Source organism: Giardia intestinalis, chromosome 4 (genome assembly GCF_000002435.2).
Source record: "Giardia intestinalis strain WB C6 chromosome 4, whole genome shotgun sequence".
NCBI classification, from domain to species: domain Eukaryota; phylum Fornicata; order Diplomonadida; family Hexamitidae; genus Giardia; species Giardia duodenalis.
Window position 1 is genome coordinate 2341991 of NC_051859.1, and position 26181 is coordinate 2368171.

The following is a 26181-nucleotide window of genomic DNA, read 5'->3' on the forward strand; positions in this document are numbered from 1 at the left end:
CAGAGCCAAACTGCTTTTTTATTTTACAACCTATTAATGTCTAAGTATTATAGTTTACTCATTCAATAACAAGCTTCGACGCTTTTCGCTTGATTTCTCGGACAAGTTGTTCATAGGCCTTTGTATTTTCTCGTGTCTCTTGAAGTATGGAGAAGGAATTTGTCTTCATTTTGGAGTAAAAGGACGGGGTCGGTAGCCCCTTAGGTTCGTCTGGCGGAGACTTTTCAAGGTCCTCTAATGAGACACACTGCTTGTAGATAGAGAGAATGGCCTTGGCGATTTGCCTTCTGTAGTCCGTGGAAGTCATAAAGCAAGGGTAGTCGACCGAGTAAATTGTAGTCAGAATCCTCTCTTTTACTTCTGAAAAGCACGTCTTTACAGCTGGGTGGTTCCTTATAGCGGCTAGGGAGTGAAAGTCCAGGACCACAGCTACCATGAAGGTTTTCCAGCTGTAGTTCACGCCCTTAGAATTGAAGCGTATCAGATCATTTGTCCACTTTACGCGACAACTGTGTATGTCTCGCTGCTGAAACAACTCTTGTGCCTTAGAAAAGTCCAAGGACTCCAAGATTATGAACTGAATAAGTAGCTGGAGGTTGTCTACAAAAGACCAATGCTTGTAGCGCTTATTGGGCTTCGACTGCTGTTCGTCCTCGTCACTTGGCGATGCATTCTTTATTCGGTCGAAGTTGGGGATCGTAAGGGTCGGCATTTCTATGTGCTCGAAATGATTTGGATTTAGTAACGCGTCTCTGTGCTGCTCGAGAATCTTCTTGTCAAATACGACTGTGTAATACTGCTGAATAGTCATTTTCAATTTATCGCCAGGGGTATGGATGTCTACATCCTTTCTGTTGCCCCCCTATCCCTCCTTATCCGTGCCCTGAACAGTAGTAATGCAGTGCTGGTCAATGTTCCAGGCGGGACGCAGCGAATCCTGAACTCAAATAAGCTAAAGGTAGGAGATATATCCACAGTGCTCCTGACCAATGCACACCCGTATTTCTTAGAAGGCCTCTCGGGGCTTCTCCAGACCTTATGCAATAACGGCCCTCCGGTGACTACTGATCTACTGACGAGCGACCCCAGTGTTCTTGATCTTCTAGAAACACTCAACAATTTTGCACATACACCATATTGGGATGGACGCACTGTACTGTTTAGTAAGACATACCAGGACTATTCCACTGCTTTGTATGCGATACGCGCCATAATCCTGGATTCAGAAATGCCACTCTTATTCTCCATAGAGCATGTTGTGACGAAGCGTAAGTTGGACAAGAAGAAAATTAAGGAGCTAAGATTGACCGGTCTTCAATGCAAGGAGCTGGCAGCTGGAAGCACGGTTGTTCATGAAGGTGTCCCCATTATTCCCGATGATGTCTCTGTGCTGGCGACTACCCGTAGCGTTATCATTCTAATGGATACATACTATCCCGAGAAAACAGAGCAAATACTCTCAGCCGTGTTAGAACTAGTTCAAAAGGAAGGGTCGTTTCTTATTTGTGCATCTGAGCGGTACAGGCCTCTGTTATCAGCGAAAGTGTTGAAGCGGAATACGTTAGATATTGTATACTGTGCCGACAGCTACACCCTTAAATCTCCAAATGATCCAGGTGTTCTCACGGCATATGCAGATTTTGTTGGTTTGCGCAGAATTTGGAATGTACTTGTTCCTCATGCACTTATACCTCCTCTCGAATCGTGTTTGGCCTCAGAAACTCCCAGTCTGACAAGGTTTTTTCTCAGCACTGCTCTAGAGCGATTTGCTCCGATTCGGCTTTCTACTTTGCAAGACCTTATATCTAGCCTGGAAATCTATCCCCAATACTCTGGTTTGCTTACAGAGACCGATCCCAGCTTAGCTCCCCTAGCGTGCGTTCACAGTCTAGATGTTCCAGGGCTATTACTCTTAGGGACCGGTGCTTCGGTTCCCTCCAAATATCGCAACGTGTCTGGTTACCTGGTTGTCACATCTAGTCGACATACAGTATGCATTGATCCTGGAGAGGGGACCCTGCAACTATTGGAATGGGCGGCCAGGGGCATATCGGTTTCAGACTTGGTTGTTAGCTTGTCTTTTATTGGCATTACACATAGTCATGCTGATCATTATCTTGGATTATCCTCGCTGGTTCACCGGTATTTGCTCGAAGTCATGCGCCTCACAACTGAAGGTGACACAGAAAAACTACATCCTTTGATTATATTGGCGGGATCAACAGAACTGTCCTTTTTGGATCACAGTCTTAAGACCCTTGAAAAATCTTATCAACAACTAGCAAATATGTATCTGCAAATATTACCTAGAGAGGCAACCAACTATTTAGGAAGACTTACCTCCCTTCCGGAGTTCTTGGATGGGTGTCAATCTACTTCTTACTACCTGACAGCTGTACGCGACATTCAGTTTCTCTGTGTGCCATCTGATCATATCCCCGGCTCTATCTCCATATTCTTGAGGGACAACTCCTTGCAGATCGGTATCGGTATTAGCGGAGATACCAGACCCTCTCCGGCCTTCGTTTTTGGGGCGCAAATGCTTAGAGAGGCTAACACTAGGTTCCTAATAATTGTTCATGAAGCTACTTTTGCTGATTCTGAGCAGGATCTTGCTGCACTAAAGGGACACAGTACAATAGGCCAAGCAGCCGAACAAATACGAAAATGTGGAGCAGACGTGGGGATTTTCACTCACTTTTCACAGCGATACACAAAGAATATTCCAGAATTGTCCTCTGATAAGGATCAGGAGGACAAGGAGGCTCCAATTGACAGGCCTGTCTGCTTGTACGCATCTGACATTATGTGGCTACCAATTGAACAGCATTCAAATCATCATAGTGTGCATAATTTACCTGTGTCAATCCAGCCCTGGACAGATCTAGCCTCAGTTGTAAAGCAGCTCTATGTAATGGCTGACTGTTCCGCTATCAATTGAATATGTTATGGAAAAAGCGCGAAATAGCGTTCCCCGACTCTCTAGTTCGCTTTGTAAATCGCGGGGGAGGGTCCATAGCTGCCCCGTAGTAATCTTTGTCGCGATGGTAATTCTCAAGCAAGCTTTCGAAATACTCTAGCCCATTTATGGATGAGCTATCAACCCCATTGAATATTCCATCGAAGTAGACACGGCAACACAGCTCCTTGACTAATGAGTGCACCATAGTAAATATAGTGTTGTCCGTGCACGACACCTCTATAAGCAAATCAACAGAATTGCTGACTAGCTTCATGACGAGGTCAAAGGGCGGCGTGTCAATATCGAGTTTGTTAAGACTAAAGGCAGGATGAAATATATACCTTACATGTCTGATGGTCTTATGCGGCGGTGGCTCAATCTGTAGCTGTATGTTAAACCATCCGTCCGGCCTCAGTCCAAGGCGGATTGACTCTGGGGAACACTTTGTTCTTATGGCGACATTCTTTATCTTCCATCTGCGCTCTCCCATTGGTCCATCCATATCTATGTTTGCGCGGCATAATGGGCATGAAGTATTGTCATAGTGTAGCCATCTAATGAGGCAGATCCGATGAAAGGTATGGGTGCACGGTAGAACAACGACGTCATTAGGGTCTGGATTCGAATGGGCCGTCTCTCGCACCCTGTTGCAATCTACAATTGTAGCGCTCCTATCAGGCTCCTTGTGTGGTTTGAGCTGAATGACCAGAGGGAGCTTCTTCTTAGACACCTTCGTTGTTATTCTCTCCATCTCCACACTCCGATGGGACGGGGTCTGTATGGAGGACATAGATTCACATTCGTGCATGCTTGCTTGACAGATTACACACCAAACGCCGTCCTCAGACATCGAGGTACTTGGAATGGGCGTTGGTGTTTGACCTTGACTGGGAGTAACTCTAAACATAGACATGAATTAATTTAATCTAAGTTGATGTGGTTGGGTTCATATCCCACTTTCAGGATGAATGTGAACCATGTCTTCATAAGGTCCATAAGTATAGTAGAGCGGAGAAAAAGTCTAGTTCTCATCTAACCCCGCTTCACTTCGCAAGGCGCCGTCAACAAAACCATTTTGACCCATAACAACTACGGTTGGCTCATCCCGATTCTGCCGAGCCCGTTCTCGTGTACCCTCGCTAACACCTTCTTTCTCATGCTGACCCAACCCATCTTCATCTTCGGCCAGTGGCCGCCCTCCATAGTAGTCTCTATCTTTCCCTTGTAGCATCTCCTTACTAGTCTCCACAGAAGCAGGCATAACGCTTGTCAACGTGCTGCTACCACCACATGCGTTTGCGGGTTGTATTTCTCTGAGCTTTTGTCGAATGTGTGTGAGCTTCTGCTCAATGTCCTGTCTTGTGTTCTGATTGGGAAGATTGATGCGTGGAACAAGCAGCGAATAATCGGGGCCATAGTACTCGTAGAACTGATTTGCTGGTATCTGTTCGGACAGGACCTGGTTACAGACGAGTGATGTCTCATATGTCCAACACTTGGCGGCAGAACGCGCTGTATACCCACCCCCACCTGTTAAGAGAAGCGGTATGCCCTTCGCTTGCGTATACTGATACAGAATCTTAACACACTCCCCGTGACCTTTCAAGGTGACATTGAAGACCCCTAGTCGATCGCCTGCCAGCGAGTCTGCTCCACACTGCAAGACAACTGCTTGTGGATCATAGCAACACATCACATCCTTTACCACGCTTCCAAAGATGTAGATGAATGTGTCATCATCGATGGCGTCTTTCAGCGGAAAATTAATGGCGTACCCTTTCCCTTGGTCAGCTCCATTATCAAACAGATTGCCGGTGCCCGGAAAGAAGTCTGTGTCGTACTTGTGGAATGACAGAGTCAAAACCCGATTTGTGGTATAGAAGGCCTCCTCGACTCCATCTCCGGCATGGATGTCAATATCTACATACAGCACACGCTCGTGTACCTTCAAGAGCTCAAGTATCCCTAAGACAAGATCATTGGCATAACAAAACCCAGAGGCTTCAGAAGCCTTTGCATGGTGGAACCCGCCCATCCAGTTGAGGGCTACATCGCACATCCCATGATTCAAGTGAGCACATGCATTAACAGAAGCACCCACTGTCATGCTACAGTAGTCGTAGAGCCCAGAGAACACGGGGCAGTCTTCGGTAATGTTATATCTCTTGGCAAGGTCCTGGAACTTAGAAAGAGTCTCAGGCGTGATATTTTTCAGAAAGCGTATATAATCAGGGGTGTGGTAAAGAGCCATGTCCTGAAAAGTGGCGTCTCTAGGTGTATAGTAGTTCAAATGCTCATCCAAGCCGTATGCTAAAATAAGCTCATTCACCAAGGCAATCCTGAATGGCTTCATCGGATGATGCAGCCCAAAGTAGAAGGTGGGGAAGAGTGGGTTGTAGAAGAAGGAGGGTTTTGAAGGCGGCATTTTTTAATCCTTCAAATCAATGCAATGTAAAGCCGGTTTAAACACGGAGATGCTATGCATTAGCTCACCAGATGAACTTAGTGCTCAGAGGTAGTAACAACAGACAGCATCTTGGCTAGAACAATGTGCCTATTTTGCTGTGTGTTTATCCACGCCTCAAATGATGCTCCATCCACTTGAAGCCAGTGTAAAAGCTCATCAGGAAAATCAAGGACCTGTCCATCCAAGGAGCTAGCAGATATCTTGGCGGGATTGAATACATACGTTTGATAGTAGTTGTTAGTAAGAAACAAAGTTTGATCTATACCTTCCTCTGCAAACTCATTCAATAAGGTCATGCACAAGACTCCAGATCGCTGGATAGCATTTCGTGATACTTGCAAGGCTAAAATCTGACGAAGAATATCGGATGACTGTGCTGGTAGTTCAACCATTGTTTTAGCGTGCGGTTGGATCCCTGCAAACTTGACAGTGATGGCTGTTTGTAGCATGCAGCTGCTCGAAGATAAAACACCGCGGCTAAGCATGGCTATAGTTGCATCTACTGTTTTCCTCAATACGATGGTAGCTACTCTTTTCTCCAGGCAAGACGCGAAGCAGCGCGATCCTAGTATTCGGCAGAGTGTCAGGGGTGTTTTTTGTATATTGCTGTATTGACAAAGAAGCCCTCCTATAACTGCCTGGGCAGTGTTAGGGTTAAAGTTGCTATATCGTGCAAATACTGTAAGGAACAAATCAATTACCAAATAATCAAGACTGCTGATTTTTGAATTTTGCGCTTGAGAAGACTGTGCTTTGCTTCTATTAACAGAGATATCATTAGAACAGGCACTCTTACCCTTTAAATTTGCCATAAGGTTGGTGATTTTCTCGCATAGCTTACGAGTCCCATCGAGCTTAAGTTCACGGTCTGTCTGGTTTCTGATGAAGTAGTTATTTTCTGTTGATGCTATAACCTGCTGTCTATGTTCTTGTCCGGCAACAAACATAGTTCGCGCCTTTGGTTGCTTGGTCACTAACTTCAGTTGAGTGCTTAATGGAGGGAGTGTCGTACGTGATGTTATCTCTAGGCTTTTATAGTCTATTTTTGTGCTTGTGTTAAAGACTGGCTGCTTATTTTTCGTCAGTGCAGAACTCTTTTTGGAAATAGCTGGGGAAGACGAGGACAGAAGCTGCGGCTTAGATAGTGGGGTTTCAGAAGAGCATTCTGCAGGAGAGGTCTCATCTATTACGCAGCGCAGAAGTGATAGCAAATCTAGGGGATGTAGGGCCTCACAAAAGTGCAAGGAAAAGAGGCCTAAAACGCCACAACATGCTAGTGTCACAATGTGGAACTTGGGGAGCTTATAGAGACCGTCTCGGTATATCAGTCGGAGAAATATGTTTGCCATATAGCGAGATGTCAGGACGCGCTTAGTGATAGAGCGCGGAGATAGCTCCAAGAGATGCCTATTAAAGCTGTTACTATTAACCTGGGCAATGATACATGGCTGCACTAGAATGTCTGCTACTACATCGGCACAGATGTGATTCTGACCCGGGGCTATCGCCATCGCAATGGACTCTGCTACAGTGTCCTGCAAGAAGTAGTCTTGCGCACCTTCTGATGCATATGGAAGGGCTGCTATTCTTTTCATCCAAAGGTCCGCATACTCCATCGTGGAATCCAATAGGATCAAATACTGTAGGCATAACCTATCTGTCGGTACGGAGTTGAAGGGAGTGTTGGCGATGATGACAGACGACGATTTGGACAGATATACTTGCATTTCTTGAAAGTGGCAATTGTATATGTTAAGCGCTTTGTGAAAGAAAACCCCAGTTAAATTCCCCAGGCCATGCAACCCAGAAAAGTTAGAAAGTACTGAATAGACGTTTGAGCATACATGACAAAAGAGGGACTCGCACGTAGATATTAGCATTAAGATGATTGTGCAGGCATCTTCATTTTTAGAGCACTCCTCTTCTGCACTTAAACGCTTAAGAATGGCCTCCAGCAGCATCTGAAGGTATTGGATGCATGTGACAGGACTTATACTATGCGTGCATGTGACTAAAGCGTCGCACGCGCCATGTACAACACTGGACGTGTTTGAATAAAGAAATATCTCTGTGAATTCATCCAGAATTTGACCAGAGAGAGGAGACTCCTCAAAGATGTAAGGCGAGTTGGTGATGACTGATAACGCAGTAAGCTGTGCCATGGGGTCCCGTAAACTCAGAGAACTGATGGCATCTTGGAGCTCTCCGACTGAATAGAATGTGTCAAGCAAGTTTTCTGCTTCCACAGTATACAAAACTTCGTCATCTTCATGCAAGAAATGGACACGTCCCGTGGGGTCCTTGAGCATAGGTAAATTTCAAATTTTAAGAAGACCTTTCACAGCTTGCTCATAATAAACCCCTTGTCTGCTCTCTGCAGTGTCTGCTGGTACTTTATAGATTGTCTGGCTACTTGCTTGTTTACTCGCTGCTTTCTAATAGTCCTTTAATAGACCACCATAAATTAGAGATAATATCTGAATCGATAAGCGCCTGCGATTCAGCCGCATAAAACACCCTCCTCCTGGAGCTACAAATCCAAACCCATCTTCATACGGTTCTAGAACATAGCTTTCCTTTTCTAGTCTTGCGTAGCGGCTAGCACAGAACGGTGATTCGAAAAACTCATTGCTCCAGCACTGACAGAGCCCATCTTCCACCAATTTATCAGCAACAAATAGATCCTCCCGCTCGTCACTTATTGGAAGTCCACAGTATATGCAGACTCTGCCTTCTGTTGAATCGAGAAAGAACTTATTCCGACCCAGACTAAAGTATGCGAGCTTCAGGCGCTGAAAAGCTGTATCTGCTAGTGCTAGAGGACACAGGAGATTAAACGTTGTGGGTTTTATTGTTGTCGATATTGTACTTGTAGTGTTCTTCATCGCAATTCGGACTACATGGGTCTGGAAGCTGCATGCCTCTGTGCTGAAGGTCGTATTCAAAGCCATGGGCTGGCCTCCGTTCAAGTAGCTCTGTATGTTGCGCTTGAGAGAATACGCACGTGCATTGGAAGACTGCTCTGGACAAAGAGCTTCATATATAGCCGCTTCCAGACAGACCAAAATCAAACTGTAGGAAATGGCTGTTGCCTCTGTATAATTACGAATGGATCCTATACTTAGTAGGTTGCCAGTAAGTCTCTCCAAGGTACACGTAAGGCACTGCGACAAGTCTTCCATGTTGGGTGTAATTGCTTGCTCTCCCAACCGCTGAAGCTCCTTGCTGACGTCCACGGCCATCTCCCAGATGATACGCATAGACAAGACGGCCCTTTCGCCTAGTTGCACTAGGCACTCGTTCACGGCTTGTACAAACGGCCTCTTGCCTATCCTTGTATCAAAAATCCAAATATATTGTAGCAAATACAGCAGAACAGCGAATATGCGAGACACGTCTGAGATTACTCTAAGAAACAACTGTGGAAGAGACGGCTCTGCACACATTTCCTGACACTTTGGTAAAAATAATAGAGATTGTAGATTGCAATCTATAAAATGAATAAGAAAAAGAATCATACCTAAAAGAAAGGGATCAGATGATAACACCGCCTTCAACTCATCTGTATTTGGAAAGAATCTCTTGGTACCGTGGTTTGAATGAGCAACATGCAATATTCTGATTAATAGTGGGAAAACAAGCTCTACCAGAATGAAGTTATGCATCTTATAGTTAGAGCTGGACCAGAATATGCTCGGCTGTACAAGAATATCGTGAAATAGAGGTATTCCGGTGATGTATGGAAAGGAGCAAACGGGACAAACTAGCGACTCCGCAACTTCAGACTCATCGTTACGTAGCATACACGACACGTGCTGGATGTGCGCACAAGATGCTGAGAGCAACGAGAAGAGCTCTGTGCTCGACGTTGTAAAAACAGATATGATGATTCCTGCGTGCTCCTCCTCTGCTAACTGCTCAACGTACGGTATTAGAATAGAGTCAGCAGTAATGTCTAGCAAGTATGTATAGCCTGTGCTGTGATGGGAAATATGTGAGCTGGTGTTTCCTGTGTGAGGATTAAGATCAAATACTGATAGTTCTGGCCAAACACGTGGAGGGTAGTGGGAGACTGTCTCTCCCAACTGGCAGGCATGCTTGCGGAACGCTATGTACAAAAAATTGCTCCTAATGATTTGTAATGGTACGGCTTGTAATTGGTTGAGCAGCTGCACATCAAGCTCTGACAAAGCACAGAGCTGCGTTTTATAAACCAGTGATCTATTAATGGTCAGGGACTCCAAGCAAATGCAACAGATAGCGGCATCTACCCCGGTATTCTGGTGCTCCTTCTTTCCCGAGGAAGATGCGTGTATCATGTGGTGATCTGCCATAAGCTTTCTTAGTGTGCGCGTCAATTTGACCTTAATAGCTTGCGGGGATTTTCGTTTGGTTACTCTTTCTGTGAATTTCGTAGCTGAATCAGAAGCCTGGACATAGAGCATCGAGGAGTATTCTATACTATTCTCCCTGAAGCTTTCCTCAAGATACTCTACAAGAGTCCTTGCCATCGGGTCAAACAGGAGGCGTCCTGCGCTAGATGCTATACGTCCGTGAGCGTAGCTAAGCATCTGGATGATGTTTGCAGTTGGGACAAGGAATCGGGTCGTTATGCACCTTTTAGATATGCAAATCAGAAGACGAAGAAGATGCAAAAAGCAACAGTGCCGTAAATATCCTGCACCATACAAATCAATGCAGGCAAATAATAAGTCAGCAAAATACTTACTGCCAGCAAAACAGCTAAGCAGATCTTCGTTACACTGTAGACTTACCAACACTGGAAGTATGCGTAGCTCTCGGAGAGCCTCAGAATCCATAAACGCAGAGTGCACCCTATCGAGCTCCAGCGGGGCCAATAGAGGCTCCAGGACACGCCAGCCATTAGTTGTTAGCCTTACTTCTGCAGAGAAGTCCGTGTCATGTGTCTTGGGACTACAGACTAGCTTCACGGCTTCTAGGATGATCGATGTGTCTGAGAACTGTCCAGAAAACTCCACAATTAAAGATGAAGGTGACGTGGTGCGATTTAGCGCTACATAAACGGCAACAAGGCTCTGAATATAGGTATTTCCTACGGTCAAGTACGGGTTATGAGTCACGAAAATAAGTTGAAGCAACAGTATGAGGGCCCCCTCATACAGAGACGAAAAAAGTGCAGCGGGTTCTGGATGAAGAGCGTGCGCATTACCAAGTTCTCCACCTACAATCGGAGGTATGAGCTCAGCCGTTTGTGTCATAAATCTTCGTCTGTCGAGTTCAATGGTCAATAGCGGCAGGTATGACTGGTTAAAGATACTGGAAGACTGAATATATAGGTTATTGGAACCCCGAGATATCAGTCCAAACGACACTAAAATACCTAGCAAACAACAATTAACAGGGTTGTAAAAACTAGAAAGACTATTGTCAAGAGAACCGTATCTGGCTTTAGAAACCATGATGAAGATAAGGAGTTGGAGTAGCGAGATATGCTTGTGCCAGATATGTATCTGCTTAGGCCTGTGACAACTGATAAAGAGGGTAGCAACCATTGTAACGTCTTCGCCGTTGCGTGCATATGCCCCGAACGCCATTCTATAGACGAGAGAGATACCAATAAGAGTACTAAGTATTTCTAAAAACATTACTGAGGCAATCCGTTCGGATTGACAATCCTTAGTACACGAGGTATCATCGCAATGATATGGCATCCTAAACAATGTATCAGCTTGATTTTTAACAATGTCAAAAACTTCATCAGAGGCAAGTATAGGCGGTGGAAGAAGCTCGTCTGCAAACTGCCACGAGAAGCAATCAGTCCGAAGAAGAAGTCGCTCATGCATAGTTTTAGCAAAGGACCATGTAGTGGCTGCCGATGAGCTAGCCAAGTATTTAGTAAGACATGCATGTAGGAGAGAGGAGTACAACGGCAGAGAGGGAAACCGAAGCCCAGACAGTGCATATCCATCTTCAGAAACGCCACTCCACGTCTTCAACCTATTAACAAATAGTGGATCCAAGGCCAATCCTGTCGCCTGTGCAGCTATAAAGATGGTTCTATAGTTAGCAGAATACTCATAGGCGTTGTGAACTGCTGCTAGAAAAATTGCTGGATACGTATACCCTGCGCACCCACGTGCAACCTTCAGTTCGTGATTGTACACATAGGCGCAGAGATTGGTGCGACCATGAAGAGTCTGGTTAAGTAAGAGTCGGAGAGTAGTGTCCATCAGCTCTATTATATTACCTGAACGGGCCATAAATACCGCGTGGACAGCGCTTAAAGTGGGATGAAACAGTGCTCGTTCATTATCAACCATTAAGGCCAAGCTTCGTCCAGACAGGTCTGCAGCAGATGCGTGCTCTCCAGAGACCTTTCTGTGTACAAAGGTGAGTTTGTTACCGACAAGCCTTAGCAACTCTACATACAAGAGAACCGAATCTATGACATCATGGTTCACGGAGTCATAAAAGGTACTGTTCTCCAGAGGAAGAAGAGCTGCCGAAACCCGAATAGCCCTGGCAAGTTGAGAAACCATATACGTATTGACGGGAAGGTACCTCCCCTCGTGGACCAAGAAGAACAGTTGCTCCAAAACTGTCACTCTCTGCGGTGCATCACCGCATGCAGCTTGTAAATATTGCTGAGATAGTGAATCAGTGGAAAATAGACAAAGATAATTAGAAAAGGAATGCAAGAGCGCCGAGTTTCTCTTTTCTGGACCTCCAAAAATAAGGACAATCCATCTAACAAGAAGGGATTGGACAAGCTGCATATGTGCCAGATCTAGATTAGTAAAGCGTTTCATAGCTCTGCATCCCAGCTTATATGTCGCTATCAGGTACATCAGGCTTTCGCATGGTTCACGTGTAAGTGTATAGAATAAATCAGAAAAATAATCAGATTGAAGGGCCGAGCAAAAGGCATCATCAAACAATAGCGCTCTGCATACTCTCAAATCGCTTGTAGTGAAGACCAGAGGAAGGACAATAAAGGGCCAGAGCTTGAAAATAAAGCATGGAAAGCTGGTACTATCAGACGCTAGCATAGAGTACAGTGCATGAAGATCAGTGCTAGCGCCAGCACTTGCTGGGCCTAGTGGCAAGCAACCACTGTGTGTGTATAGGACATAGAACTCTAGGAATGAATAGCCCCTCTTAATAGCTTCATGCAGTTGTCCAACTGAACTAGTACCGTGATCAATCAGCTGAAAAAAGCCCTCTAGTGAGCGTACTATCGTGCATACCAATAGTGCATATGTTTTGTTAAGAGCACACTGCGTAACAGGTATTGAAGTCTGTGGAGATGAGTATTCAAGAAGACCCGGGAGAGTCGGTTTAGTACAACAAACTTGCGCTACAAGTGCGTGGTAAATAGGATATTTCAGTATAAAATTCAAGACTTCCTGGGCATTGTTCGACAAGTGTGCCTGATAAAGAAGTACTTCAGTTGCAAATACCAGTCTTGTGTAAAGATCGCGGGGGATCCGCGCGTGTAGAAAGGCCTCTGGATCATCTGGACGTAGGGTCACTGCGTTCATCTGCTCGTGAGCGTGACAGAGTATGCCATTGGCGCAGGAAATGACAGAATAGGGGATTAAAAACCAGACGTGATCTTCGTGCTGACCCTGCGTAAAGCAATCCAGGCATAATTCTAATTGGTTGTCAGAGTGGCATGTTAGACATACAATTCGTGGTCCTGGCGGAGCCAAACAAAAGTTGAGATGGGCCAGATCCGGTGGAAGAGCTAGTAAATTTGATTCAATATCATGGCTTACTGAATCAACTACCTTTCTACTGAAGTTTATCGGTACTGAAATCAAACGATCACGAAGAAACATGACACATCAAGGAGGAAGAGCCTGCGCTATAAGATTCTTTTAAATTTAGTGGACCGAAATAGAAATTCATACACTGTACTTCTGTATACGACTCACATGATCAGAATGTCTAACTATTTGTTCGCCAGTGAACTCTTTCTCCTTACAGTTTGACGCCATTACTTTTTTAATTCGTACTCTCAGTAACCTGTACAAAAAGAAAGAATCGCCTACTGGCACTTTCTGGACAACTGTGCGGTGAGTATTCGCAGTGAATATCTATCCTCTTGACATTTTAAATAAATCTTTCAAAAAATTTTAAATTTCACAGCTCTTGTCACAGTACTCTCTCACAGGATGAGGCACAACGAGGTTTTCCTGACCCAGCTGGACAACGGCGTAGTCTCAAAAGTTCCCGGCAGTTTTTCCCGTTTTTGGCATGAACTGGTGGATGACTTTCCACCGTTTACTAAGATCGTAACGGCCAAAGAGTCCAGTTTTTCTTGTAGTGTAATTACCACAAGCCATCGCTTAATCATTACGCAGCTTCTCCAGCCAGGCTTGGCAGCTTCCATTGTTAATGAAGATAGCCAGGTTCAGTTACCGATTTGCGCGTCTATTCCCTTCTCCCACTTTAGCTCTATCCTTTCAACAGGCGTTAGTACCACTGGGGTGACTGTCACATTCAATTTTTATTATCCACTGCAGCTTAATCTATTCATCCCCGTCGGCCAGAATCCCCAGGCAATAGTTGATCAAACGGTTAAGCACTGGTGCATACAAGCCCGTGGAGTCTTTCTCCGTCCTATGTCTGTTCCTCTTATTAATGCAGCAAAGGATCTAAAAGGACTTGGACGGTGTGCAGACATACCAACATTTTGTGATAACCGCCCTACGTTTCTTCGCTCGACTGGCGATGATACACTCAGCACCGCCAATGATCGCTGGACACATTATAGTATATCACGTACAATATTGGCTATGCAAAAGGGCGGTGATGTATTGCGTGCTAAGTTAGTGCTGGGCCCAGATCAGAACCCTGAGACACTGAAGGAACCCCTCACTGTCCAGAGGTATCTGAACATTAAGGCACACTACAACGCTGTACTTGATTTAGGTAGTAGCCCTGTCTACGCTGAGGCTTCCATAGATAGCCTCCTAGGTGGTGAGGCAGGTGCTCTCAAGGAACTTCTTGAATATGAACCTGAAAATGGCCAAGATGGCACCGCAGAGTTTACACGAACTCAGCTCCACATTTGTATCAATAAGAACTACCAGGTCTGCGAAACATATCCATACCTTCTCTTTCTGCCGAATCAAGCCATCATTAGACCAAACACATTCGTCGATAATCGTTTTCTCTGCGTTGCCGGATTCATTGATGGACTTCCCATATTCCGCTCCGGAAACCCTATTCTTGGGATTGGTGCTAATCCCATTGCGGATTTTCTGGACTTCTACATGCCTTCTACGTGCTATAAGCGCGCCATTGTTTTTAGTCTAGGACCAACGACCTACTATGACATTCAGAAGCCAGTTAGCACCATGCCACCTAACTCAAATGGTACCTTCATAGATTACGCTAATTACTTGCGTGTGTTGCAGACCAAGCTTCCGTTCCTTGAAGAACTGGCCATGGCATTTAATACTATGTGGTCTCTGAACTTGGTACAGCCGACGCAATTTTTCTCTAGCGAGCTTCCAGCGAACTGGAATCTTCAGCAAAAGGGGGATACAGATCTCTATAGTGTAGCTGCAGATCTGTTCGACACATTTCACATCAAAACGATTAAGGAGGATAACGATTTCCAGTACACTGTTCGCGTGGAGGAATCTGGCTGGCTGGATTACATAATCTCATTTGTTGCTACAGCAAGGTTATTGGTTGAACTTCTTCGAGATGACAACAGTCAGAACATGATCATTTTGTCAGGAGACCTGGAGGTGTTCTGGGCTCCTGTAATACTGATCCTTTCTACGATAATAGCGAAGAAGCAGTACAGGACTATCAGGGGTCTTTTAGAATTGATGCGTTACTATCTTCCATCTTTTGGCTTGCCACTTGCATCATGTATGAATTTCGAGGGCTCTCAAATAGAGGCTAAGGCGCCAGTTCAGGAGCAACACTACAGGCTCATCACGCAACGTGCTGGTCACGTACCAGTTATCCCGCTGCTAATAGATTGTATCTCTCTTTTAGTGCATTACTCACGGCCTGCGTTTGGCTTTGGAGAAGGCTTTTTAATGCATCTTTCGGCTATTATTTATTCCAATCTCTACGGAGACTTTCTCTTTGATAGTGAAGCTGAGCGCTACTTCCTTGCCATTCCAGAGCTTACTGATTCTCTTTATTCACAGGAGGCCATAGAGCTTCTTTCTAAAAGGTTTGAAACACCGATTGTTGTCGATTCTCTTGAGCTGAGCTCTTGGCCAACGATCAGCAAGTTCTGGTCACTTGGGCTAGACTTTTCTTGAGTAGCCACCAGTCCACTTACGCTGCTGCTTGTGTGCTGCCCATATTCTGTAAATGCATGAACTGTTCAAAGAGCCGTTTGTTTACTCACTCGTGGCTACCGTTTAGGTCAAGGCGGGGTGAGGCAGTACTCTCCGCAGTCCGGATCAGTAAAGCACTGGGCACAGTTGGTTGGTGGCAAGGTTCCACAGTTCTCACAGTCGACATCTCCGCACTTGAAGACGAACTGCACTCCAGTCGCATCGGGGCATGTGAGGTCAGGGTTGCAGTTGAGATAGAGCTCCATAAGGTAGGGGAGCGTCATAAGGCCAACAGGGACCGTGCCTGACAGCTGATTGCAGTCTAGGTGGAGCTCCTTGAGAAATTGAAGCTCATTGATGCAGGTGGGGATGGAGCCTGTGAGAGCGTTGTCACTCATGTACCAGAACATTAGGTGAATGAGGTCGCACATGCACTCGGGAATATCGCCTGTCAGACCGGCACTATTGACCTGCAAGTACTGGAGGTTCGTCAATTGGCACAGACCCTCTGGGATGGCACCAGCCAATGAGTTGTTGCTCAAGTAAAGGGTCTTGAGGTAAGTAAGGCAGCCGATGTTCTCCGGGATGGTACCTGTAAGGCCCATGTCCGAAAGATCCAGGGCGATAACGTAGTTATTCGAGGCCTCACACGTAACACCTGTCCAGGTGCAAATAGAGTCTCCCGAAAGCCAATTATTGGTCTTCCAATTTGCTCCGTCAGTGGCATCGTAGATTTCGACGAGCACCTCCCTCTGAGTAGCCGGGCAAGTGAGGGCAAGGGCAGAACCTGCAAGAGCAAGGAGAGCGAGCATCATCCCTGATATTTTATTTCTGTGTTTCTTGATCTGAGAGTTGTAAACTGTAGATTGTATACTGTAAATTGTAGACTGTAGACTGTTAGCCAGAAAAAATGCAGACAGCCCATGCGTGGCTAGAACAAGAGAATGATTTAGTAAGCCGTTGTCATGAAGCGTATTTCATGACAAAGTCCAATGCCTCTGGAGACCCGAGGTCCTTCGCCACATCGACCCATGTCCTTGAATCGCCAGAAGAGAGAACTACTGTCTTTTGACATTCTACTGGGGAATTAGTGAGTATATACTCTGCTGTCGAGTATGCCTTTTGCTCAATTGCCAGCAGAAGAGCGGTATACCCTGCTCCTTTAGAGTGTAAATTGTTTGTTTGGAGACCCTCTTCTAACGGCAAAAGCAAGCGAACACAGTCAAGAGAATTAGAATGTGCCGCGCACATAAGGGCGGTAGTTCCATCAGCCTTCTGCAGCTTCGCTTCTCCCGGTGCTAAGAGCTTGCAGATATCTGCATAGCCTTTGTGTGCAGCGCACATCAAGGCGGTCTGGCCCTCAGTCGTCTGCATCTTTATTTCTGCTGGCTGAAGGCTTCTAACTATATCTAGAAAGCCTTTATTAGCAGCCACCATAAGAGAAGTTTCACCGGTGTCGTCAGCAATCCCAGCCTCGAAAGATACGAGACTCTCCACAATGTCTGGATAACCAAAGTTGGAAGCTATCTTAAGAGCGGTCCATCCATCCTCGTCAGCAAGCCCGTGCTCGAAATGTATGAGGACATCAACAACGTTCTTTCTTTGTGCTTGAGCAGCAATCATAAGCGCAGTTTGGCCATCACGACGAACACACTTTGCTTCATACGGTGCCAACGCTGTAACGGCAGAAATAAAGCCTCGCCTGGCTACCTGCATCAATGCAGTTTCTCCTTCGAAGATTCTAGGGGCCTTCAGAGCCATCGTCGCTTCCTTTGGAGCAAGCAAGCGAACAATATCTAACATCTCTTGTTCAGCGGCTACCATAAGGGCTGTGCGGCCGTCCAGTGTTGCACGTCCAGCATGCGTGGGGATGAGCTGCATAATCTTTTCTATATCCTTGCGTTCTACGGCCAATATCAAGGAGTTGGCCTTGTCTGGGTTGAGTTCGGAGATTGATAGTGTGTTATCGTCGTAGGGGTTCGCTTTAGAGAGAGCAGACGCGCCTTTATTAGCAGAGCCTGGGGCCTTTGGTGGTGTAGTGCCTTGTATTCCAGTATCTGGGAGAGTTAGCTTTAATGGATTGCTAGGGGCCATGGGGACGAGTAGGTGATTGTCATCCGGTACTTGTGCCTCTTCAACGTTGTCTGTTCTATCTCGGAGCTTATAAGCTGTTGGGCCATTACTTTTCGGCTCGCAGTTCGCCGCCAAGAGAGAGGATGGAGTGGCAAGATCCATAATATCCATTAGAACATCTGGAGACATACGGGCCTCGGGCGTATCGCAAAGGCGTTCTATCGTTTTCATTCTAGAAATGAAAGGGTTGGAGGACGGAGATGGCATAGAGAGAAAGGTCTCTGGAGGGGTTTTATTCATCATGTAGAGCATGTCTACGACTTGGCGCATCTCAAACAAATCACTCAGAAGAGGCCTGTTAGTCGGGTTGACGTTCAGCATGTAATAGATTGTGCAGCGAAGTATATCTGTATAGTCCTGAGGTATTGGACGGCGCTCTGCTGCCACACTCTGCAGGAGCCCGGCAACATCCTTCTTATCCATGTGGGATGGTGCTATGAACAGCGGCTTGAAGGTACAAAGTTCGTAGAGTAATGCCCCCAAAGACCAGATATCCGATGCTGCGGTATACTCGCCAGTTAGAAACCACTCTGGAGCAGTGTAAATGGCTTGCTGCGCGTTTTCTTTAATATCTTCTGCAGGGCCATAATGAAACAGTATATAATCGTGGGCAGAAATAGGCTCAACAGACGGCTGACAGATAAATTTGTTGGGACTGAAGACGGAAAGAAGGTAGTTCCCATCTCTAGTCACAGAGATTGAGGATGGACGAATGTCCATATGAACAGGCGGGCTATCGTTCTTAAGGCGCTGATTTTCAACTGGATCATGTATTGACGCCAGTGCATAAAGGAGCTGCGCAAAGATGTACCATATTTTGGCCTCAGATATATGCTCTCCTTGCGCTCGTGCGCTTGATATGAGATTGAGCAGCGTCTCAGTACTCGGTCTATCGGTAATGACGTATGATGAGGAAGACCCATTGTGACGTTGAACCGAAAAGCACTTAGTAATGTATGGATTGGTAACAAATGGAAGATGTCGTATTGAGAGCTCCATGTCGACAAGCTCCATTGTCTTAAGCTTATCGCGCTTGATGCGATATATGTAGACGGGGTGGCTATCATGAGCGCGCACGGCCTCATATACGTCAAGTGCATGATATTCTCTCATAAGTCTTCCTAGCAAGTAGCCATGCGGCGTGTACTTCGTGCATTCTGTGTCCATTTTGTTTCTTTTCAGTTTTTCCCAGACGTTTCCCTTTATGATCGGCTCATCTAGTGAAGGTTTAACGATTAAATGACTCCCAGCACATGCTCATATACCAGCTCACTACCCTGCCTCAACTGCATCCGTTGCGTATTAGGTTTCCATCAGTAAGGCAAAAATTTATCTATAAAATTCCAGTCTCATTCCTGGAACATCAATGCTTGATGCAGGGTCTGTAGACAGCTCAGTCATCCACAGCACCACCGGATTTAGTTTTAGTTCGACTGGGTCTCTTACGTACACTCCAAACGGAAATATCATATCTGTGTCACCTTTTGGACTTATCCGGCACACTTTGACAGCGACTGGGGCAAAGATTGACAAAATTTGTCATCTCGGAGAATACGACCAAGTGGTGACGGCCATTCGCGCCCATCCACGGGAAAGCATTGTGGCAGCGGCGGTTTACGGATCCACACAGGGCTCTATTGCGATAGTCAACACAGATACCATGGCGCACACTTATGACATCCCGTGGCCTTCTATTTTTGGCGAGCCGTCGGGACTCTGCTTCTCCCATGATGCAAGCTTCTTGGCAGTCACCACTAGATTCCCGGGAGCTGTGTATTTTATAATGATGGAGATGGACGCACACGTTATTGTTGCTTCCGTTGAAGGATTTCTCCCAGACGGAGTGCCCTTTGCGCCCCAATACTTTCTTGCAGATCCGACAAGCCTCCTATCTGACGAACCTTCGTTCATTGTGGAGGCAGGAATGGCATGCATTCATTTATCCCTGCGGAAGAAATTCAACTATGATAAGGGGGATCTCTCGCGGCTGTCCTCCAGCTATACATGCACTGCCCAATATGTCCTGAACATGACTGGAGCAACGTCTGTCGACTTTGCGCCTTTCTACACTAATAATTATCTTGTTGGAGGATTCCCAGACTCTTCTATTGCCCTCTGCGCCCTGCTAAGGCATCCAGACATACCCCACCGCAGTACTCTGACCAATAATACGTTCACTAAATATCTCCCAACTACTGTGTCCGGTGTAACCGCACGCTCGGGGCAAACATTTGAGAATATGACTCTTGTCGAGTGTCTTGCGGCAGATACTTATGTTACATTTAAAGAAATAAATAGGCGAATCAACATTCCACTCATACTTCCTAAGAACGTTCCCACTCCCCGGTTTGGGGTGAGCTCTATACGGGGAATCGTAGGGGGAACTATCTATGTGCTCATGAAGTCAGGAATGTTCTGCTCATTCTATATATCCAGCACCGAGAAGAGAAGTGCTGAGCTGGATGATCTAAGTAGCGAGGAAAGCGATACGGAGGGTCAGGGGCCTGATGATGTTAAGAGCACAGCCAAGAAACGTGATGTTCGCTTTGATGCCATGGACAGGCCGGTAGAAGTCAAGAAGCCGCCACAGCTAGAAGGACACACCATCGAACTGCAGACAGCCATGAAAACCGGCTATATGAGTGTAGCTCTTAACTTTTCTGCTTGTGTTCTCTTGAATGCGGACCTTGTCCTGTGTGACTCTGGAAAGAACGGCTCAGTGACTTCTATCTTTTCCAGGGCATCGTCAATAGTCGATGAGATAACATCTTGGAGTGAGACTAGGTCGAATATCACGCTTTGTTCCATGACTGTGGATCGTACGGATCTCACGACTATTGCATGTGTGGTGTATGACCCCGCCACAGGGTCTGCCTACCCCGTCTATATGAATCTTCCCCAGGTTAATAATAGGACTGCCCTTCAGTGTGTCATGCGCCCAATATGTGCGCCTTTCATTTCTCTCTTTGGCTATGTTCACATTAACACTATTTCTGGAGCAGTCCCCTATCTCCGTCAAGTGTCTCAGACTTTTTCGTTTATGAGCAAACAAGCATCACTGATTGGTTCTGATACTCTCGCCTCCTCTACGCGATCTCAGCCATTGCTTGACCCACTGGATAGCACATCTACTGTAGATGATCCAGTTACTGGCTTTGAGACAGATAGCCTTGTCGCACTGTTCGGGCATTCTAGTCTGGCGCCATTCATTTCTAGTGCTGGCAGGCTATCCACCCGAATAACACTAGTCGACTCTAGCTGTGCCTTCAGCACAAGGAGATTTGTTGTCGCTACAAGTGATGGCACTGTTAGACTTTATGAGTATGATGATCAGTGTATTTCGGTAGTTGCAGCAGTGAGAATTATAGATACCATTACCTCAATTTCTTGCCATCCCATGGGAAATATTGTTGCGGTAGCGTGCACAGACAGCGTACGTCTCTTAATTACTAACTCAGACTCTTTGGTGCTAGAGTACGAGATTCCAATTAAGCTATCAACGTATGTGCGCTTTAATACATCAGGCGGGATCCTTTCTGTACTCAAAGGGAACGTTGTGTCTTTGTATGACACCTGGACCAAGCACTGTATCGGGACTCTCGAGGGTCACAATGACATGATTGTGGACATATGCCGTCTACCAAACAAGCTCTACAAGGATGTCTTCTTTGTGACAGCGGCGAAGGACGGCATGCTTTATCTTTGGAGCCAGGCTGGGGTACGCATATCTGAGATAATAGGCAGAATTCGCTTTACGTCTCTTTCTCCGTACACTGCACCTATACCTGAGTTTGGCAAATACCCCCCTGTTTTAACATGCGGAAATGGCTGCATTCATCTCTGCGACTTTAATTCTAATTTGGTGTTATTTACAGGTTATTATGAAGAAGAAATAGACCAAAATGTGGTATGTCTGCGGCATATACTCTATGACGACTACAGAGACATAGTGTATGCCTCAGACATCGATGGCCGTATTCATTCGCTTTTGTTTCCAGACAGCCTCAAGGACAAGTGTCTTCGCATAATAGAGAATAGCAAGACGGGGATGGTCGGGGTAGACTTGCAGCCAGAGCCGACACCCCTCCGTCAAGCAGAAATGAAACTCCCATATGTCCGATTTTCCACGTCTATGAGTATTGTGGAAACCAATCTGCAGGCGACCTTTGGTGCAGGTCTCATGAGCACATACCGCTCGGGCATCACCTCAACGGATCGTCAGCTAACAGCATCCTCTACGACCAAGCGGAAGACTCCCGTGTCTGTTCCAACGTCTTCAGAGACACAGAGGCAGATAGAACAGCCTTCTGATGCATCGGACATAGATCTGCCCGAGGTAGCTGGGCCACAGAAGCATCTCATTGGAAAGATATCTCGATCTTTTGAAGAAATACAAAAGACAAAGTCTCCCTTGGTTGTAAGGCTTGCTCTTTCTCCAGATCACAAATATCTTCTTGTCACTAGCACTAATCAAAATGGCTGTTTCACACTTGTCCTTCTTCCAGGCCCATACAAGCCATGCATCCACAGAAAGTTTAGGGAGCTTGCCAGCGACATCGGTGTCTTCAAGAATGAGGAGGCTGGTTTCATTGACACAGATATTTTGGTTGACGAATCCTATCTGTATGTCTTGCGCAGAATTCTTCTTACACTACTCGATCGCACAAAAGAGGCCGAGCTAGAGTTTGAGCACACAGTTCGGATAGTCATCCAACGGCATGAAAAGGCGGCAGAGGCCGAAAAGTCTCTAGCTGCTCAGGAACTGGAGAGCGCAAAGCAGCGAACAGACCTATTAGTGAACAACGCCGAGCGAGAGGCAGAGCAATATGAGGCAGAGCTGCATTCACTGGATCGAATGCACTCTGCAGCCCTAGAGAAATTGGAAGCACAGTATCGTATTAAGGTGCAAGCCAGTCATGAAAAGCATGAGAAACTCAAGCTGGATCTTGAAGCGTCCCAGACCTACTTAAATGATACGCTCGCTGAGCTCATGAAGCAGCGTGACAGTCGTATGGAATCAACTTTTACAGCATACAATAGGGAAGAGGAAATGATCAAGAAGAAATTGTCTAAACTCGATTCTGATCGCGCACAGCTACGCAAGGAGTACCAGGAGCTGCTAAGACAGAGTGACGAAGATGCAGACGTCCAGCTGCAGGAACTTCAGTCTCGCTACAATGCCCAGCTAGAAGAGCTCCAAACACGCACTAACAGCATTGCCGCAGAAACAGGAATGATAAAGAATAAGTTCCAGACAATTGAAAAATCAATCCTAACCTATCAAGGAAGCGTTGCTACGTGCGAGAATACCCTTCACAACTTACAACAAACAAGTAACAGCCTCAAGGCAGAAATACAACTTGCTCGGGCGGAGGCAGAGGCTCGAAATGAGGCCATCGTGTCCCGGGAGCGGCTTATCTACTCCTTAAAGAAGGAGGCTAAAGATCTTGAAAAGCATCGCTTTGTCTTAGACTTCAAAATTAAGGAGCTACGTAAGTGCATAGAGCCACGAGAGACAGAGATAAGCGACCTCAAAGAGCAGATAAGGGAGCTGAGCAACGAGCTGGAGAATTTCCACAAGGCTGCTGCTATATTGGAGAATGTTATCCAGGGACATAAGGATGAAAGCGCCGAGCTGAAGAATAACCTTCTTCGTCTCAAGTCGGATAACCAACTTCTTCGCAATAAGCTTATGCATTTGGAGCATGATGTACATGACTTGGCTGACGTGCACGGTAGCATACCACTTGCCACTCTCAAGGAGAAGTGTCGGACGCTGTTCGATCAGTATGGTGGCTTCAACATCATAGATGCAGACGCAGCTTCGGCCGCCAACGAGAAGGAGCGTCACCAACAGTACCTTGTCAAGGCAATCAATATGCTCACCCGTGAACTCCAGAATTCCAAGGATGCAACAGTGACGGAGAACGCTAGGATAGTGGAAGAGAATGCAGAGCTGCTCAAAGAGGCTGCCGTGTTGCGGCGAGAGATACAGAAGATTTTGCACGGTCCCATCACCCAACAAAACACGGAGAACAGCAAGGTTTTTGCTGCACGCCTCACTGCTCAGGAAGCAGAGATCAAGCGGCTCAAGAAGCGCATCGTTGAGCTTCAGAACGCCGATGATTAAAAATTTATTCAGCTTACAATCTGCAATCTGTATTTTTATGATGTTATGAACTATATCTCTGTTACAAATTGCTTTAGTGTAAATACCTTATGATGTTTATTTTAAGTTTCAAAATTTAATTTCTAAATCACAAGCCGATGGAGCACCGTCGTCTACCTCCCCAGTTCTCTTACGTTCAGCTTCTCGGGGAGACGGGCTTTGGGGCTAGTATTCTTGCCCAGCGCAGGGACACCGGAGTTGGGGTCGCTGTAAAGGACGTTAACACGCAAACGCTCACCGAACTTGGCCGCGTAAAGCTCGAGCAGAACATTGAGCGCATTCGTTCTCTTCATCATCCCAACGTCAATCCCTATTACGAGACGTACACCACAGAGACCGACCACTTTTACATAACCTCTGACTATCTGCCCCAGGGGAGTCTTCGTGATGAGATTGCCGCGCGTAAATATGACAATTCACCGTTTCCGGAAGAACGTATCTGGGCTATTATCTCACAGATCCTCCAATCCCTCGCATATCTTCACGCTCGCATGAAAGCAAACGCTCCTGACGCGGGTTGCATCATTCATGGGAATTTGAAGCCAAGCAATATACTATTGTGTGATGATGGTCCTCTGCGCGTGACTGATTACGCCATTCGTCCGTCTTCCTCAAATAGGGTCTTCTCTACCACGACAAACGATTACACCGTTTGCTATAAGGCTCCAGAGGTGCTGATGCACAAACCATGTGACGAAAAGCAGGATATCTGGTCTCTGGGATGCATTCTCCTCGAGATGTGCTCTCTCTCATATCCGGCGTTGATTAAGTCGGGGGTTCCCCTCGAGGATAATTTTCGCGAGGAGCCTGATTGCATTATTCCACAGAAGTACAGTAATACTATTCGTATTTTCTTAGACCATACTCTTGTTCTAGATCCGTCTAAGAGATTGTCTGCTGCTGAGCTGCTAATGTTCCCGATAATAACGGAAAGCCTGCAAAAGTTATCATTCAAATATGCACCAGAGGATGATCTGCGGCGTAGCTCTAATATTTTTGTCTACAAGGAGTCTGAGCAGCGTCAGACAGAGATGGTTGAATCTCTCCCTATGGTTCCTGTGGCTCCTCTTGACGATAACTACGTAGGAACTCCCTTCCTAGGCCGAGCACCGCCTCCTCTTGTAGCTACCACCAAGGAGTATGTACTGGCTGAAAATAGTACTCTACTGCACGTCTCTGCCTCAAAAGGTGATGTAGATGGAATTAGAACATATATAAGCATGGCAAGAGCTAAGAATGATGACGGGCTCACGGCTCTAATGGTGGCAGCCCAATTCAATCAGCCCGAAAGCTGTCGTGAGTTGCTGAACTATGAGTGCTATCTTCGGGATGACTATGCAACTACGGCTCTTATGATTGCAGCTACAGAGGGACACATAGACTGTGTTCGTGTGTTGATGACTCGAGAAGCCGGGTTTATGCGCCCTGACAGAGCCTGTGCATATAGCCTCGCCATGGCTAAAGGGCACATACATGTCGCTAACTTGCTAAAGCCTATCGAGGACGTCTGGCGTGACGATAAGGGAAACACGGCTCTAATTCTTGCGGCAATGGCCGGTAACTTAAAACAAGTTACTGATAACCTCGACAAGGTTCGATTCACTAATGCGCAAGGGAAAACCGCGCTGATGTACGCATCAGAAGGTAATCACGTTGACATAGTGAAAATCCTTACTCCAGATGAATCTGGAATACATAAACTTGGGACAAATAACTGCATCGGTGCAACAGCCTTGATGCTAGCATCCAGTGCGGGTCATACACACGTAGCAGAAATACTTGCTCATTACGAGGCTGGAAAGGTGAAGCACAATGGCTGGACAGCTCTGATGTTTGCAGCCCAGAACGGCCATGACGAAATTATACCCTATCTCATAGATAAGGAGGCACGTAGGCAGCTTGTGGATGGGTGGACAGCCCTTATGTTTTCTGCAAAAGGAAACTTTATCAAGTGTATGGACAGACTCATTGAATTTGAAGCAGGGCTCACAATGAATCAAGGGATGACTGCTTTGATTTTTGCTATTGAAAAGGGGAACGAAGAGGCTATTAAGAAGCTCATTCCATATGAGGGCAAGATTCTTGTCGGAAATGGCCACAAGCCCTCTGAGTATGCTAAGACACTCCACATAAGGAATTTGCTACCTCTGTAGAG

The 26181-nt window shown here is 46.1% G+C and overlaps 11 protein-coding genes across 11 annotated transcripts; 4 read left to right on the forward strand and 7 right to left on the reverse strand.

Moving 5' to 3' along the window:
* Positions 1–58: 58 nt before the first annotated feature.
* Positions 59–811, reverse strand: GL50803_0016245 (uncharacterized protein; the record flags this gene model as incomplete). The annotated part of the gene is made up of 1 exon (XM_001704829.1): positions 59–811. The coding sequence occupies one exon, from the start codon at positions 809–811 to the stop codon at positions 59–61; it is 753 nt and encodes a 250-aa protein (XP_001704881.1).
* Positions 812–832: 21 nt separating this feature from the next.
* GL50803_0016246 (Ribonuclease Z) lies at positions 833–2941 on the forward strand (the record flags this gene model as incomplete). The annotated part of the gene is made up of 1 exon (XM_001704831.1): positions 833–2941. The coding sequence occupies one exon, from the start codon at positions 833–835 to the stop codon at positions 2939–2941; it is 2109 nt and encodes a 702-aa protein (XP_001704883.1).
* On the reverse strand, positions 2934–3869 carry GL50803_003279 (Ribonuclease; the record flags this gene model as incomplete). The annotated part of the gene is made up of 1 exon (XM_001704832.2): positions 2934–3869. The coding sequence occupies one exon, from the start codon at positions 3867–3869 to the stop codon at positions 2934–2936; it is 936 nt and encodes a 311-aa protein (XP_001704884.2).
* A 114-nt stretch (positions 3870–3983) lies between these two features.
* Positions 3984–5387, reverse strand: GL50803_003281 (Histone deacetylase; the record flags this gene model as incomplete). The annotated part of the gene is made up of 1 exon (XM_001704834.1): positions 3984–5387. One exon carries the CDS (start codon positions 5385–5387, stop codon positions 3984–3986), a length of 1404 nt encoding a protein of 467 aa, XP_001704886.1.
* A 77-nt stretch (positions 5388–5464) lies between these two features.
* GL50803_0016247 (uncharacterized protein) lies at positions 5465–7738 on the reverse strand (the record flags this gene model as incomplete). Its single annotated transcript, XM_038045853.1, has 1 exon — positions 5465–7738. The coding sequence occupies one exon, from the start codon at positions 7736–7738 to the stop codon at positions 5465–5467; it is 2274 nt and encodes a 757-aa protein (XP_037902098.1).
* A 126-nt stretch (positions 7739–7864) lies between these two features.
* On the reverse strand, positions 7865–13252 carry GL50803_00112810 (uncharacterized protein; the record flags this gene model as incomplete). Its single annotated transcript, XM_038045659.1, has 1 exon — positions 7865–13252. The coding sequence occupies one exon, from the start codon at positions 13250–13252 to the stop codon at positions 7865–7867; it is 5388 nt and encodes a 1795-aa protein (XP_037902099.1).
* A 336-nt stretch (positions 13253–13588) lies between these two features.
* GL50803_00112811 (Myotubularin-like phosphatase) lies at positions 13589–15706 on the forward strand (the record flags this gene model as incomplete). The annotated part of the gene is made up of 1 exon (XM_001704836.1): positions 13589–15706. One exon carries the CDS (start codon positions 13589–13591, stop codon positions 15704–15706), a length of 2118 nt encoding a protein of 705 aa, XP_001704888.1.
* A 107-nt stretch (positions 15707–15813) lies between these two features.
* GL50803_005638 (Cyst wall protein 1) lies at positions 15814–16539 on the reverse strand (the record flags this gene model as incomplete). The annotated part of the gene is made up of 1 exon (XM_001704838.1): positions 15814–16539. One exon carries the CDS (start codon positions 16537–16539, stop codon positions 15814–15816), a length of 726 nt encoding a protein of 241 aa, XP_001704890.1.
* A 148-nt stretch (positions 16540–16687) lies between these two features.
* GL50803_0016839 (Kinase, NEK) lies at positions 16688–19024 on the reverse strand (the record flags this gene model as incomplete). Its single annotated transcript, XM_001704839.1, has 1 exon — positions 16688–19024. The coding sequence occupies one exon, from the start codon at positions 19022–19024 to the stop codon at positions 16688–16690; it is 2337 nt and encodes a 778-aa protein (XP_001704891.1).
* A 199-nt stretch (positions 19025–19223) lies between these two features.
* GL50803_0016840 (Trichohyalin) lies at positions 19224–23987 on the forward strand (the record flags this gene model as incomplete). Its single annotated transcript, XM_001704841.1, has 1 exon — positions 19224–23987. One exon carries the CDS (start codon positions 19224–19226, stop codon positions 23985–23987), a length of 4764 nt encoding a protein of 1587 aa, XP_001704893.1.
* A 137-nt stretch (positions 23988–24124) lies between these two features.
* On the forward strand, positions 24125–26179 carry GL50803_005643 (Kinase, NEK; the record flags this gene model as incomplete). The annotated part of the gene is made up of 1 exon (XM_001704843.1): positions 24125–26179. The coding sequence occupies one exon, from the start codon at positions 24125–24127 to the stop codon at positions 26177–26179; it is 2055 nt and encodes a 684-aa protein (XP_001704895.1).
* Between the last annotated feature and the right edge of the window lie 2 nt (positions 26180–26181).